General features: G+C 38.2%; 2 protein-coding genes across 9 annotated transcripts in view; one reads left to right on the forward strand and one right to left on the reverse strand.

The window, feature by feature from the left end:
• Window positions 1-15,581, reverse strand: part of ART3 (ADP-ribosyltransferase 3 (inactive)) — a 129,608-nt gene that overhangs the window by 107,844 nt on the left and 6,183 nt on the right. The gene's annotated exons all lie outside the window — the stretch shown is intronic.
• Window positions 10,221-13,346, forward strand: LOC140514100 (C-X-C motif chemokine 10-like). The gene is made up of 4 exons (XM_072624122.1): window positions 10,221-10,422; window positions 11,238-11,364; window positions 12,452-12,541; window positions 13,142-13,346. Exons 1-4 carry the CDS (start codon window positions 10,359-10,361, stop codon window positions 13,146-13,148), a joined length of 288 nt encoding a protein of 95 aa, XP_072480223.1. The 5' UTR covers window positions 10,221-10,358; the 3' UTR covers window positions 13,149-13,346.

A 15,581-nucleotide genomic window follows, 5' to 3' on the forward strand; every position in this document is an offset into this window, starting at 1 on the left:
AACTACTTCACTGTGCCATATACACAGAGTATCGCATTGCTGTTGTTGAGTTGTTCAGTCATGGCCAACTCTTTGGACCATAGCATGCCAGGCCCTTCTGGAAGGATGGGGTGTGATAAAAATGAATTTATTATTTTAATATTTGCATGGCTCAAATATGAGAAATTAATATTGCTCCAATTCCGTAAAAAGTTATTTCTAATCACATAATTCTAGCATGTCTTGCTAAGTGGATTCCCAAATATTGTATAATTCTGTGGCTATTTTGAATGAAATTATTCAGTGTCTTCCTACTGGATTTTATTGATAACATTCATAACAGTTGATTAATGTGGGTTTTGAGATTTGGTATTTTGCTGAAGTTGTTTTTTTAATTAATTTTTAGTTGAATCTTAAGTGTTCTCTAAGTAAACAATATAATTTACAAAAAAGGAATAATTTTATTTTCTCCTTGCCCATGTTCATTCCTTCAATTCCCTTTTTCTTGACTTATTGCTATTGATGTCCTAAGCATGTCCTTATTATCTTTGTTATTTAATATAAGTCTAGAAAGCTAAGGACATGCTAAAAATGGAAATCTTATTGGGAAGTTTTCTAGCATTTCTCTACTATAAATAATGTTACCTCTTAGCTTTAGAGAGAAGTTAATACTTTAAGATGTTAAAGAAAGTTCCACTTATTCCTATGTTTTTAAGCATTATTAACATAAAAGGATTTTATATTTTTAAAAAGCTTTTTTGGCAAATTTATAATCATGTGTTTTTTTTTCTAAACCAATATTATGTTTATAGTTCACCTAGCAGTGAAATAACTTTATATTCCTGTCATTCCTAATCATAATGTACAATAGTTTTTAAATGTTACTATAGCCTCTTTGTTAAAATAGTATTCAATGTTTTTGATCAATATTAATTGTAGTACCAAAAATCATAGAGCTAGACCTAGAAGGAACCTCAAAAGTCACTGAATCCTTCACCCCTAGATGCCACAAGAAGGAGAGAGACTGCCTCAGTCATTCAGATTTAAAGATGCAGGTAGTTCCAGCAGCCAGTGGAAAAAGACTGCTCTCAAATGTATGGTAGGCCAAGATAACAACAATCCCTGGCACCTGCCATGTAGGTGCCTCCACCTTAGGCAGTCTAAATATACAATGAACTCCTGTTCCTTACACATTATTGTCTTCGCCCAGAGGCTATAAGTTCCTTGTATGCCTGCCACACAGCAGGGACTTGATAAATTCTTGTTAAAATAAAAATTAAGACATCCCTGCCCTGGCTGACTTTATATTCTACGAGGGATGACACATGTACACCGATAACATAAAGCAGAGAGTAAAGGGGTAAAAGAGAAAGATTAGCAGCCTCTAGAAAAATAAGATGAAGGAAAAACTTGTCACAACTGAGGGGAATCAGGGAAGAATTAATTAAGGAGAGATACTTGATCTGAGCTTTGAAGAAAGATAAGAAATCTGAAAGTCAAGGTTGAGCTGGCAGTACATTCAAGGCAAGGGGGGGAAAGGTAGTGGCTTGTGCAAAGGCACAGAGGTAAAAATAGAATATCAAGTTTAGGGAACAGCTAGTGATTCAGTTTGTCTGAACACAGAGTGCAGTAAGCCTGGAAAGGAAGGCTGATGCTCTCAGGCTAACATCCTTGTTCTGACTTCACTTACCTCCCTTCTCAGGACAATCTTATTATTTACCAAGTCACCTCGATAATCTTTTCTACTCCAAAATCTCTTGCCCACTTGTGCTATTTCTGTTCATGCCTTGCCAAGCCCCAAATCTACATTAATCCACTTAAGTCATGCAATCAATCTGACTGAATCCACTATAAATTTGTTATTGAGTTTCAACTGGGTCCTTCCCCTATAAAAAATTATTTTACTTGTCCTTAATTGCTTAATTAATCTCCAGGAAGGCTACTCGCAACCTTCTCTTGTCTCCTGAAACCTCTCACAGCCATCTCCCATTCAGCACCCTTCCAGAGGACATGTGCCATGCCACTCTTGCCTATATCTCAAACCTTGGAGGTCTTCATCCTCAGCTCTGCCTCCTGGCTTTCCTGATTTCCTTCAAGTCTCAACCAAAGTACCACCTTCTGCAAAAAGTCTTTCCTTGTCCTCCTTTATCTTAGATTTCCCACTGAAATTATCTCCAATTTTATGTTATATATCTTGTTTATATAAAGCAATTTGCATGTTGTCTCCTCTGTTAAACTCTGAGCTCCTTGAAAGCAGTGACTAGGTTTTGTTTGTTTGTTTGAGGCAAGGGAAGCTATTTTTTCCATTCTTTGTATCCCCAGCACCAAGCAAATTGCCTGGCATATACTGATAAATGCTTGCTGATTTGACAATTTACCTTTATTCCCATCTTTGATGACAATGTGGCCCTTTCTCCTCACCAAGGCCAAGAGGAAAAAGAAGGATCACTTATATAGCAAGAGCAAGGAACAAGAGACTGAAAATCTTTTTGCTATGGTGGTATCTGGTTAATATTTATCATTAACAGACAGAGAGGATTCTAGGAAGACGATGGAGTAGGTTAAAAATTCCAAGGTCTCCAGATTTCCCCACAAACAAGACAAACTAGCTCCCCAGGGCAAGCATAGAGTGGTAAAGATAAACAAGAGTTGGGGCAGAACAGTAGTCCTCCTGGGACAATAAAGAAGGATAGGAGTTTTGGTCCCAGGAAAGCTGGAGCCCTGAGGCTAGATGGGTTGGGAGGCAGCCCCAGCCCCAGCCACAGGAACAGTGAGGGGAGTTAGATATCTGAACCTGGGAAGATCAAGGGAACACTGTGGATAAGGGATGGCAGGCCCAGCTGTGCTGCTGACATTTGACCCTGGGTGAGAATGAACCAGCCTACACCCTGTGAGTTAGAGGCAGTGGGGCAGGGACACCACTGGCTGTGGATAATTACAGGGGGACAGAGTTCTTGGTTTTGTTATCAGCCCACAGGGGAGAACTGAAAGAGGATCTGAGGCCAGAAGCACCATCCCTTATACTCCAGAACTAGAGGTGATTACAATAATAAGCTGCTACAAATTAAAAAAAAAAAATGAGCAAGCAAAGGAGAAAGAACTCAACCATAGAAAGTTACTATGGGAAAAGAGAAGACTGGGGTTCATCTTCAGAAGGGGATACTGAAGCAATAAAAGTCTCTCCTACCCCGAAGAATAACATCAAATGGTTACCAGTCCAAAAAGAATATATAGAAGCATTTTAGTAAGACTTTAAAAATCAAATGAGAGAGACTGAGGAAATTTTTAAAAAATCCAAGAAGAGTAACAGCATGCACTTTCTAGAGCATTGCCCCCAAACCCAGTCAAATACCTGTAAAAAATGACTCTAAACAAATTCTAGAGCTACAGAACTCACAGAATGATGGAGTGAAGCAAATCTCTAGCCCAAGACAGCCTAGAAGGTTGCTGGGAAGTGTCTATTACACCATGCAGGGGGCAGGGGGCAGTCCAGCGTGAGCAGGCCTTGGGGAGACTGAATCTTCCACACCTGTGGCAGTTTTCACACTTTAGGACCCCAAAATGCTGAGGACAAATTGGAAGGTCAGTGGAAAAAGCCTGTAGGTATAGTGAAGGAGAGTAGAGTGGTCCAGCCCCAACCTCAGGGCAGGAGAAGGGGAAGGGAGAAGAGGACCCCACAGCAGTCACAGTAGCAGCAGGGGCAGCGACAGCAAATGTTTCTGGAGCTCTAGGCCCACAGATTGTGGGGGCATCAAGTGGCTGACAGTATACCCCCCCACACCTCCACTAGAAGCAGAGATCTACCTTGACAAAGAGCTCAAAAGTCAAGTAAATGGCTGGGGAAATGAGCAAAACCGAAAAGAGAATCAGACTATAGAATCTTACTTTCACGGCAAGGAAGACCAAAACATGCAAACAGAAAACAACAAAGTCAAAGCTCCTCCATCAAAAGCCTCCAAGTAAAATATGAATTGGTCGCATGCCATGGAAGAGCTCAAAAAGGATTTCGAAAATCAAGTAAGAGAAGTAGAACAAAAATTGGGAAGAGAAATGAGAATGATGCAAGAAAATTATGAAAAACGTGTCAACTGCTTGCTAAAGGAGACCCCAAAAATGCTAAAGAAAATAACGCTATAAAAAATAGACTAACCCAAATGGCAAAAGAGATCCAAAAATGAAGAGAATGAATGCCCCAAAAAGCAGAATTGGTCAGATGGCAAAGGAGGTCCAAAAGCTCACTGAAGAAAATAATTCCTTGAAGATTAGAATGAAGCAGATGGAAGATAATGACTTCATGAAAAATCAAGAAATTATAAAACAAAACCAAAGGAATGAAAAAATAGCAGACAATGTGAAATATTTCACTGGAAAAACAACTGACCAGGAAAATAGATCCAGGAGAGACAATTTAAAAATTATGGGAATACCTGAAAGCCATAATCAAAAAAAGAGCCTAGACATCATCTTTCAAGAAATTATCAAGGAAAACTGCCCTAATATTCTAGAAACAGAGGGTAAAATAAATATTGAAAGAACCCACAGATCACCTCCTGAAAGAGATTCTCAAAGGAAAACTCCTAGGAACATTGTAGCCAAATTTCAGAGCTCCCAGGTCAAGGATAAAATATTGCAAGCAGTCAGAAATAAACAATTCAAGAATTGTGGAAATACAATCAGGATAACACAAGATCTAAAGAATCAAAGGGCTTAGAATATGATATTTCAGAAGTCAAAGGAACTAGGATTAAAACCAAGAATCACCTACCCAGAAAAACTGAGTATAATACTTCAGGGGAAAAAATGGCCATTCAATGTAATAGAAGACTTTCAAGCATTGTTGATGAAAAGACTAGAACTGAATAGAAAATTTGACTTTCAAATACAAGAATCAAGAGAAGCATGAAAAGGTAAACAGGAAAGAGAAATCATAAAGGACTTACTAAATTTGAACTGTTTTCATTCCTACATGGAAAGATAATATTTATAACTCTTGAAACTTTTCTCAGTATCTGGGTAGTTAGAGGGATTACACACACACATACACACACACACACACACACACACACAGAAAGAGACACAGAGAGACAGAGAGCACAGAGTGATCTGAATAGGAAGGAATGATATCTAGAAAAAGCTTTTTCAATGGAAGGGAAGAGAGGGGAGGTGAGAGGGAAAAAGTGAATCTTACTCTCATCACATTTGGCTTAGGGAGGGAATAATGCACATACTCAATTTGCTATGAAAATCTATCTTAAACTACAGGAAGATAGGGGAGAAGGAGACAAGTGGGGGTGTGGGGAGATGACAGAAGGTAGGGCAAATGGGAGGAGGGCATAATGAGAAGTAAATACTTTTGAGGAGGGATAGGGTCAAAAGAGAATAGAATAAATGGGTTAGGCTAGGATGGAGGGAAATATAGTCTTTCACAACATGACTTTTATGGAAGTCTTCTGCATAACTACACATGTATAACCTATATAGAATTGCTTGCCTTCTCAGTGGGAATGGGTGGGGAGGGAGGAAGGGAGAGAAGTTAGAACTTAAAGGTTTAAAAATGAATGTTAAAAATTGTTTTTACATGCAACTGGGAAATAAGATATACAGGCAATGGGGGATAGAAATCTATCTTGCCCTCCAAGAAAATAGAGAAGATGGGGATAAGACAAGGGAGGGCTATGATAGAAGGGAGGGCAGATTAGGGGGAAGAGGTAATCAGAATGCACACTGTCAGAGTGGGTGGAGGGAAGAGATGGAGAGAAAAATTGGAACTCAAAATCTTGTTGAAATGAATGTTGAAAACTAAAAATAAATAAATAAATTAGAAAAAAGAAAATAATGACCAAATCAAGTCAGTATAAATCTGGATTTTCATATGTTATGTTTAGTAGAAGTGGACCTAACACCTGTGAAATATTCTTTGGGATATCCCAATTATTTTGTCCCAGTAGAATTTTTCTGTGAATACTTTGCTGGAAATCACATTCACAGGCAGAATTTCATCTAGCCATAGAAGTTAGAGCTTGAAGATACCACAAAAATTATTTCAGTCAACTGCCTCATTTTTCACATGAGGAAACTGAGGTGTATGGACATGAAGTAATTTTTTCAAGACCACCTAGGTATTAGGTAGCAGAACTAGACTTTCAATTTGGATCTTCTGTCTTGGAATTCTGTGTCCTTTCTACTATGCCTATGCACAAAGCAGAAAATGAATCAGGACTGAAAGATATTACATTTGAAGAATAAATCAAATCTTTATCACCTTTAAAAAGATCCAAGAAAAACAAGAAGACTATGAAAAGAAAGTTAATTAAGTGGAAAAGGAGATCCCAAATCTTAAGGAAGAAAACAACTCCTTGTTGGAGTTGGGCAAGGGGAAGCCAACCAAGTTATAAGAGACTGTACCAGCAAGCACCCCAACATATCTAGGATGGCCTGTTAGCACAGATTCTCAGATCTTCTTTTCTAAAAGGAAAGCAACTTTGGAGGGATCAACAATCTATTTTAATCACATATACCAACAGAGAAAATACAAGTGGAGAAATAAAGACCAACAGACAGGGCTTCTATCTGTCTGACCATAAGCAATACATACATCACATATCAACAGACAGAGCCAATTGTCTGACCATTACGTACATATATAGTTACCAGAGAGAGAGAAGCACCAACGTAGGGGTTTTCAAAGGAGGGTGGGGAGGAAAGGGGGTGGGAGAGAGCTCCTTAATGACTACCCAGAGTCTCATATGGCATATGAACCCTCTGGCATCTGAACTGGGTCACAAGGGTGATGATGCCCTCCAGGGCATCATCACCCTTGTGACCCAGTCCCTCATTAACAATTAACAAAAGGTATGGACCTTCCTACAAAACAAGCCTCCCTTAATCAAGCTTCCCTTAATTGGCTCTACCAGAGGCCTATTAATGGGCAGGGAAAGATCTTTAACTAGAATTATAGAGACCAAGAAATAATAAAATATAAAGAATAAATAAATAGAAGAGAATGTGGAACATTTCATAAGAAAAACAACTAATCTGGAGAACAGATCAGGAAGAGAAAACATAAGAATAATCAGAATACCTGAAAGCTACAAAAAAAAAATCTTGATACAATAATACAAAAAATAAAGAAAATTGTCCTGAAGTGTTAGAACAAGAGGGGAAAGTAGAAATAGAAAAAATCCACTGATCACTACCTTAAAGAGATCCCACAAAGAAAACCTACAGGAATATCATAGCTAATTTCCTAAAACCCCAGCTCAAGAAGAGAATATTATGAGTAACAAGAAAAAAAACAATTCAAATATGGCAGAGCCACAATTAGAATCACACAAGACTTAGCAGCAACTACACGAAAGGGCTGCAGGTCTTGGAACACTATAAAGCAAAGAACGAAAAGACTGGGGTTGCAACTGAAAATTCATGCCCAGCAAAATGAAGCCTAATCCTGAATGAAGAAAAAAACTATATATTCAATGAATTGCCAGACTTTCAGGATTTTATTGCAAAAAGACCTGAACTCAATAGAAAATTCTACACACAAGATCCAAGAGAAATATAAGGTAAGCATCAAAGATTAATTACAAGGTACTCAATAAGGACAGACTGTTTACTTTTTATATGAGGAAATGTAGAATGTACGTCTAAGATTGTTACTAGTAATTGGGTATTTCAAAAGAAAGTTTGGGGTAGACCTGAGTATGATGTGATTCTAAAGTAATACCACCTAGGAAAAGTTAAAATGAGTAATTATCTTATACAAACAAAGTGAACTGACACAGAAATTAGATAGGGGAGGAGGGCTGGTGGTTCTGAAACCCTACTCTCATCAGGAATGGGTTAAAGAGGGAAATACACACACATCTAGAAAAGTATAAGTCTTGTAAATTCAGAAAGAAAGAAAAGTCTAAGGGGATAGGGAAGGGGGAGAAGATCAGCAAGGGAAACAGGGTGATGGAATAGGACAGGGAGGGGCTGTAGAAGGGTGTGTAGATTAATAGGAATGGGATTAAAAGGGAATACTATATATCTGAAAGGCTATAAAAGTCTTTTAGATTCAAACAGAAACAAGATGGTAAGGGGAAAGGGTGGGTAGAGAGGGAGGCATCTTGGGGAGGGGACTGGGTAAATAATAGGAGGGCTAGATAGGGGTAGAAGTAGAGGAGTCCGGAGGGATAGGAAATAAATGATACACATAAAACACAAAATAATATTAGGAGTAGAATTTATTAGGAAAAAAACAGGGAGAGTAATTATGATCTCAGACAAAGTTAAAATAGATTTAATCAAAAGAGAAATATAGGGAAACTACATGATATATCAGTCATATTAATACTGCTTTAGACTATGTAGAATAACTAGACAGCATAAGGTTGGAATATTGCTTTAGGAAATGATGAGTTGGTGGACTCAGAAAAATGTGGAAAGACTTGAACTTATCAAGAAAGATGTTATTCACCCACAGAGAAACAGAGGACAAACAAGTCTAGTGTGGTCTTACATAAATGTATATGAATGTATATGTCTATATATGAGTATGATTATAGATATCGAAGTACATGTGAATGTATGTTAGTGTATGTATATAGATGCATATGCATTTGATACGTGTGTGTATGTGTATATATATATATATTTGTGTGTATATATTTATCTGTATAAAAATAAATAAAAATGTATCTGTGCTTAACGTAGCCTGGGGGGGGGGGGGGGAAGAAGGGGGGGGCGGAGAACAAAGTAAAAGTGCACAGCAGAGAACAAAGGAAAACTTACAAGGAAGCAAAGCTGGACAGCTCCGAACACAAGTGTGGGATTTATTGTACAGGCTTTCTTGAAATGGAAACTTATTGTTGTGTCATTTGAATCCTCTCAAATGTTCTGCTGTGCCCATGCAATGCTTTCTTTCCTCTTTTCTTATGTTTTAATTAAGTTTTAGTATTTAAGTTTATAATGAATTAATTTTTTAAAAAGTTAAAAAAGAATGCTTTCTCAAGAAAAACCTGACTGAAACATAATGATTAAGCTCAATTCAAGTAAAAGAGAAATAAAGATTTGCACCTGAAAATTTAAAATAATATATCATTAACTGACTTGTGGGACAATATAGACAAGGGCTGTACAACAGAAGATAGCAGGGATTGCTTAAAATCTGAATGTCCTGTTAATTCAATCATGTCACTCAAACTAAATCAGTCTATTTGCGGCCATCTCCCACTTCTGTGACTTTTGGAAGGACATAAATTGTTCCCCCAAATGCTCTACTTCCTTACCTATCTCTTAAAATCTTCCTGCCCAAAAGTAAGTTTCTCTCTCTCTCTCTCTCTCTCTCTCTCTCTCTCTCTCTCTCTCTCTCTCTCTCTCTCTCTCTCTCTCTCTCTGTGTGTGTGTGTGTGTGTGTGTGTGTGTAGTCAAGCTACTTAAGGAAAAGGACGGATTTGTTTCTGTCTTTATATCCTTAGTACCTGGCACATAATAAATGATTGGTTTTGCTACATCATCAAAAAAGGTACCAACATTAATGAGATGGATCCACTGAAGAAATAAAGTATTAAGGATTTTAACTTAAGAATTAATCTGCTATCCAGACCTCAAGCCTCTCATTCTACCATTCTACTCCATCCTATACACTGCTACCAAAGTAATTTTTCTTAAGTACAGATCTAACCATGTGACTCCCTTATTCAAAACCACATAGTGGTTTTCTATTGCTTCTAGGATGGAAAAAAAACCCCAAACTTTCCTCATCCCAGCAATCATTAGTGTCCTCTCTTCCAAACTACCTTAATTGCTTTGTTTTTATTTGTATTCACTAATTTTATGTTTATGATTTATATTATATACATATACATTAAAATGTACTTCTTGGCTCCCCCATTAGAATGTAAATACTTTGCACAGAGGGAGTATTTCATTCTCTGTATTTGCATTACCAGCATTTTGCCCTGGTTATGGCACAAGGTTGGCACTGAATACATGGTTGATTGATTGATCTTTCGCATGTAGGGGGTAAGAGAAGGGGAAAATAGTTTGAAATAAGGATAAAAATTATTATCCTTAACCTATTTCTGCATATAGTAGTTTCCAGGTTCTGAGAAAGTAAAACAAAATGTATTCTTTTGGGGGTAAAATGAGAATTTTCATGAATAAGAAGTAGCTAATAAAAATAATAACCTGCTGTTCTGTAACTTGAGACCTTTCCCAACCACAAACCATTATATGGTTAATTTTGCTCAGTTAACTGTAACACAGACTAATCAGAATTAAGGAGGGAAAAGAACTTTAGCAAATAAATACCGAGTCACAGCAGCCTGAGCACTGAAAAATTCCTCACTCCCTCAGAGACACCTCAACAATACCATATCTGATCCAATCTCGTTACCATGAACCGAAGTATTATCTTCCTCCTCCTCTGTAACACCCTGCTGGCATGGACTAAGGCTCAAGGTAAGGAACATAGAGAAGAATGCATTTTTTAAGTCACAGATAGTACTGCGTACTAAACTATGAGTATTACTGTGGACGCAAACAAGAAACGATGTTTTCCAGTTCCCTTCTCACAGCATTAGAAATCAAACAGGCAATATTTTTAGTCTCATTTTAAGATGAGACTTAGAGACATGGTCAGAAAAGCAGAGGTAAGAACCTAGACAAGGGTATTTTAGATAAGTCAGGTTGAGGTTTTGTCACTGGGCAGAAGTCAGGTCCAGAAAAATAGTTAAGACAAGAGGGTTACAACAAAGACTTAGGTAAAGGTAAGGACATGGATATGATTAACAAAAGCAGAGGACCCAGAGAGAGTGAACACAGACCCAAATCAGGATTCAGACAGAATCAGGGTCAGGGTTATTTGTTCAACTGACTGAAGGTCGGGGTCTGAAGTAAGCCACACTAGCAGGGAAATTAGTGGGCAAATTATAATTTGAAGAGAATGAGATTCTTTTTTACCTGACCATTTCTACTCATTCTTAAAATGGTCACAACCTGTTAGGGCAGGTCCAGCTCCCTGTCCAAATGAGGTGAATGAATCTGAGACTATTAAGGTCCCTTTCAGCTCTGTATCTATACTCCAACGAACCAGGACCCTGTGGTTTTAACGCTTCTTTTTCTAGAAGGTAGCTCCTTCAGAGGTTTTTGCCTCGCACATCTTGAATATTTCTGGGACAGGAATTGGGGTTCTGGCTTAGTGGGGGGGAGAGGGCTTGTTATTCGATTTACAAGGACTGAACCCTTTAAACTGCCCTCCCCTCTCTCCTCCACAGCGCCTGCACCAGCCACAAGCACCAGCTGTCGCTGCCCACAAGTTAATAAGAGTATTGCCAACCTGAAATCTTTTGAGAAACTGGATGTGATTCTCCCCAGTACTCTATGTCCGCGCCCTGAGATTGTGTAAGTAAAAACAATTACTGACCTTCATCTAGATACCAGATATTAATGCTAGCTATCTTTATTGTTATAGAGAACTTTAATGTTTGCAAGGCACGTTACTTATTTTATCTCACTTGATCATTCCTCACAACAAGCTTGTTAAGGCATATTATCACCTCAATTTTATAAATGAGGAATCCATGACAGAGAGAGGTTAGGGTGACTGTTATGGTCAAGGTATAATTTGAACCCAGATCTACCTGACTCTAGGTCTCCTGTTATACCACACCATTTTGCCCTTAGAAAACATACTGTACAGTAAGTAGATGTATCCCCCTGAGATGTGGATTGAATCAAATGTTTCCCCAAATGATCAGAAAAATTAATAAAGATTCATTTGTGATGATTTGGAACCTTCTATAAGGAAAAGGAAGAGCATTGGCTATGATGTGGATAAACCTGTCCTAAAAAAGCCACCGAAATATGTAAATGAAAAAGATATTTTTTAATTTATTGCTTTCTTATTAAAATTTGCTTTTTCTCTGAAACAAATGTCCATTTAATTACACTATTTTTCTAGCTGAAAAACATAAGGTACAACGACAATTTTTCGGGAGGAAAGGGGCCTTAATAACGTGAAACATGAACTGTTCTGACGGGGAACAAATAAACTTGCTATGGAAGTTATTGGAGGGGGGTAGAGAGCACAAGGATTTCTCTTCACATCTACAGGAATAACACTACTGAGTGCTTTTCCAAGTCCTCACTGCCTAGTTTTTAATGAAGGGAGAAATCCAACAGCTCTGAAAGGAAAGACCATACTAAGGAAGGCTAAGCAGATGAGGATCCTTTGAATGGAAATCTTGCTTACCTGCAGCTTGCTTTATAATTGAAGTCAAAATCATCATCCTGTTTTACAAAGGAAGACACTGCAGCAGAGGCAAGTTTAGAGACTGACTTAAGGTCACTCAATGAACTAGGGGGCAGAGGCTGACCTCAGATTTTCCAGGGCACTGCCCACAAAGCCTGGTGTTCAGTAAGTCCCATTATTGCTCCAGTATCACTGCTACAATTTTAAAAATTCTTCACTATGGTTTATTCACTACAGAGGCACAGTGAAGGACAGTAAGGAACAAGTGTGTCTGAATTCAGACACCCCAACCATGAAGATTGTACTGAAAGCAATTAGAAGGACAAGGTAAGTTCACTATTACTTAGAGGGGAGCCCTCTGCAGGAAACCACTAGAAGCATTTGCTCCAGGATTCAACAGGATAAAATTGTATGTGGTCTATCCTCAGTCTTGGCCTACCCTGGGTTAGATTTTTTCTTCCAGAATGACCTCAGAGGTCATGCCATATGAGCTTTCTCATTCTGACACGAGACTTGGAGTCTTGTACTTCCAGCACGCTGGCCAACAGACTGGAGTATGGTCAGTGCTCACAATCAACACACACTGCCAGCAAACCCACTGACTCGTCCTTAAACAGATTCCGAATTAAGTGATTACTGTTCATTGCCATTTCTGTGAATTCAGTTATGACATTAAAAGGCAGAAATGTGATACCTTTCTGAAGCAAAGCCCTGACTTTATAAAATGGCTAAATAACTTTCATGACTGGGGCAATCCAAGGAATCCATTGTGATTACTTCGTAGCAAGGAAACTTTCATCCTGACCTTTCCCTCCAATCTGGGGCTCCAGACCACAGTCAGCTGGATTACTATGTGACAAATCAGAGCCCAGATAAGAGACAAAGTTCCGCACCTTCAGTTTTTACTCTTGCCTCTGTTTTCAATAGGTCTTGAACAGTTCCTGACATAACTGAAGACACGTACTCTCCATGTGACCGACAAGATTTACCCAGAATGAAGCCTCCCGAACATACAGACAAAAGTCAAGCCCCAACTGTTTCTACTGCTTAATTCTAAAAAAAAAAAAAGTAATCACGAATCACAAATAATTGATTGTATACTTTTAAAAAAAAACCTGTTTTGCAACAGAAATTCTAGTACTGTAATTCCTGATCTTGTGGTGTTTTAAGTGAGTGATATTTGAGTCATTTTGAATAGTGCTTCTGTCTATAGTTAAAGATTATCACTAGCAGATGATACTGAGAGAAAATACAAGCCTGAGAGCAAAAAGCTTCATCAGGTATTTACCACTCAATTCATTTCTAGAATAGTTATCTTACTGAGTACACTTGAGGACCATACTACCAAATAGTACCATATGATAGGGCAGCTAGGTGCTGCAGTGGATAGAGCACCAGTGCAGGAGTCAGGAGGACCTGAGTTCAAATCTCACCTCAGACACTTGACACTCACTAGCTGTGTGACCTTGGGCAGGTCACTTAACCCCAACTGCCTCATCCTAGGTCATCTCCAGTCATCCTGATGAATATCTGGTCACTGGATTCAGATGGCTCTGGAGGAGAAGTGAGGCTGGTGACCTGCACAGCCCTCCCTCACTCAAAAAACAAAGTCAAGTGTAAGTCATGTCATTATTTCTCTGATGGCATGGTCTTCTTTGGCAACGAAAGACAAACACACACACACAACACATGGTAGCAAAAGTTTTTAATAACTGGTAGAGCTAGAGCTCAGAATATCTGAGAAGCTAAGACCTACTATGCCAGAAGTTCTCAACCTGGGATACTCAATGGGGTACAAGACACTGTCAAGGGATTCTGGGTAAATCCTGGGGTTCTCAATCTGAGGTACATGCACTCAAGTGGGAACGAGTTATTTTGTCATGGGACTCTGGGTAAATGAACTATATTACCCTACTGAGATATTCCAAAAGTAATAGTGTTAGAGAAAAACAATTTGTGAATTGGAAAGAGAAGCTTGAGAAAAGGGTGGGTAAGGAAAGAGTGTTGGGGCCCATCTGAAAAAGTTGAAAGAGACAGCTGAAGCACTAATTCCTACTGACCAAACTCGAATGAAAGAAATATGACTTTTCATAATGAATTAGAAAAAAAATCAGTGATAATCTAGTGAAAAACAAAATGATTAGTCTATGAAATAAACAGAAACTCCAAATTAATTTCCAATCAATGAAGTTGCAAAACTTTTGGCGTGCTCTTGGAGAAATATATTCCCATTCTTACAACATGCTCACAAAGCTTTAATTCCATTTTCTGTGAATTAGGATTCTCAGTCCTATTCTCAATCAAATCCAAAATAAGAACATGACATGAAGATATTTCTTTCAAAAACTATACTGAGAATGAAATTTTCAGGTCAACAAGAAGCAAAATCAACAATCAGATTTAATTTCTTTGCTTGTGTGCTGATAAGCTCTTAACAACTTCATGCTACTAAAAAAAGCATCATAGACAAAATATATTTTTCTTTATGAAAAATTAATCTATTTTATTTCTTAAGAAAATGCATGGTTAACTCTAGAATGCATTTCCTTTTATATTGAATAGGGAATATGGGAAGGTTTACTTAAAAGCAAGGGATACAAAGGCCAAAAAAAGTCAGAACTTTTGCACTTTGTCAACCTTATTCTAAGTGACCACCATGTCACTTAGAGACATGAAGGCCTTAGAGAGAAATCTGTCTTCTCATGCCCCAAGCTTTAATATTTCTAATTATACAAAACATAATATATCTGTAAACTCAAAAACAGTAACTTTAAATTTAAAAAAAGGATTTTAAAGTATATGTATTTCAATTTTCCCCAGTTTCTTTTTTTATTAATTAATTAATTAATTTAACTTTTAACATTCATTTTTAACAAAATTTTGGGTTCCAAATTTTCTCCCCTTTTGTCCCCTCCCCCCCCAAACACCAAGCATTCTAATTGCCCCTTTCACCAATCTGCTCTCTCTTCTATCATCCCTCTCTGCCCTTGTCTTCATCTTCTCTTTTGTCCTGTAGGGCCAGATAACTTTCTGTACCCCTTTATCTGTATTTCTTATTTCCTAGTGGCAAGAACAGTACTCGACAGTTGTTCCTAACACTTTGAGTTCCAACTTCTTTACCTCCCTCCCTCCCCACTCCTTCCCTTTGGAAGGCAAGCAATTCAATATAGGCCAAATCTGTGTAGTTTCAAATGACTTCCATAATAGTTGTGTTGTATAAGACTAACTATATTTCCCTCCATCCTATCCTGTCCCCCATTACTTCTACTCTCTTTTGATCCTATCCCTCCCCATGAGTGTCGACCTCAAATTGCTCCCTCCTCCCCATGCCCTCCCTTCCATCCTCCCCCCCACCCTGCTTATCCCC

This window comes from Notamacropus eugenii, chromosome 7, assembly GCF_028372415.1.
Source record: "Notamacropus eugenii isolate mMacEug1 chromosome 7, mMacEug1.pri_v2, whole genome shotgun sequence".
NCBI classification, from domain to species: Eukaryota; Metazoa; Chordata; class Mammalia; order Diprotodontia; family Macropodidae; genus Notamacropus; species Notamacropus eugenii.

Bases quoted from the DNA above. Each gene is read 5' to 3' on its own strand.
- LOC140514100 (XM_072624122.1), top strand. From the start codon at position 10,359: ATGAACCGAAGTATTATCTTCCTCCTCCTCTGTAACACCCTGCTGGCA. The intron at 10,423-11,237 runs GTAAGGAACATA...TCTCCTCCACAG, and splicing joins GGCATGGACTAAGGCTCAAG to CGCCTGCACCAGCCACAAGC. The intron at 11,365-12,451 runs GTAAGTAAAAAC...TATTCACTACAG, and splicing joins TGTCCGCGCCCTGAGATTGT to AGGCACAGTGAAGGACAGTA.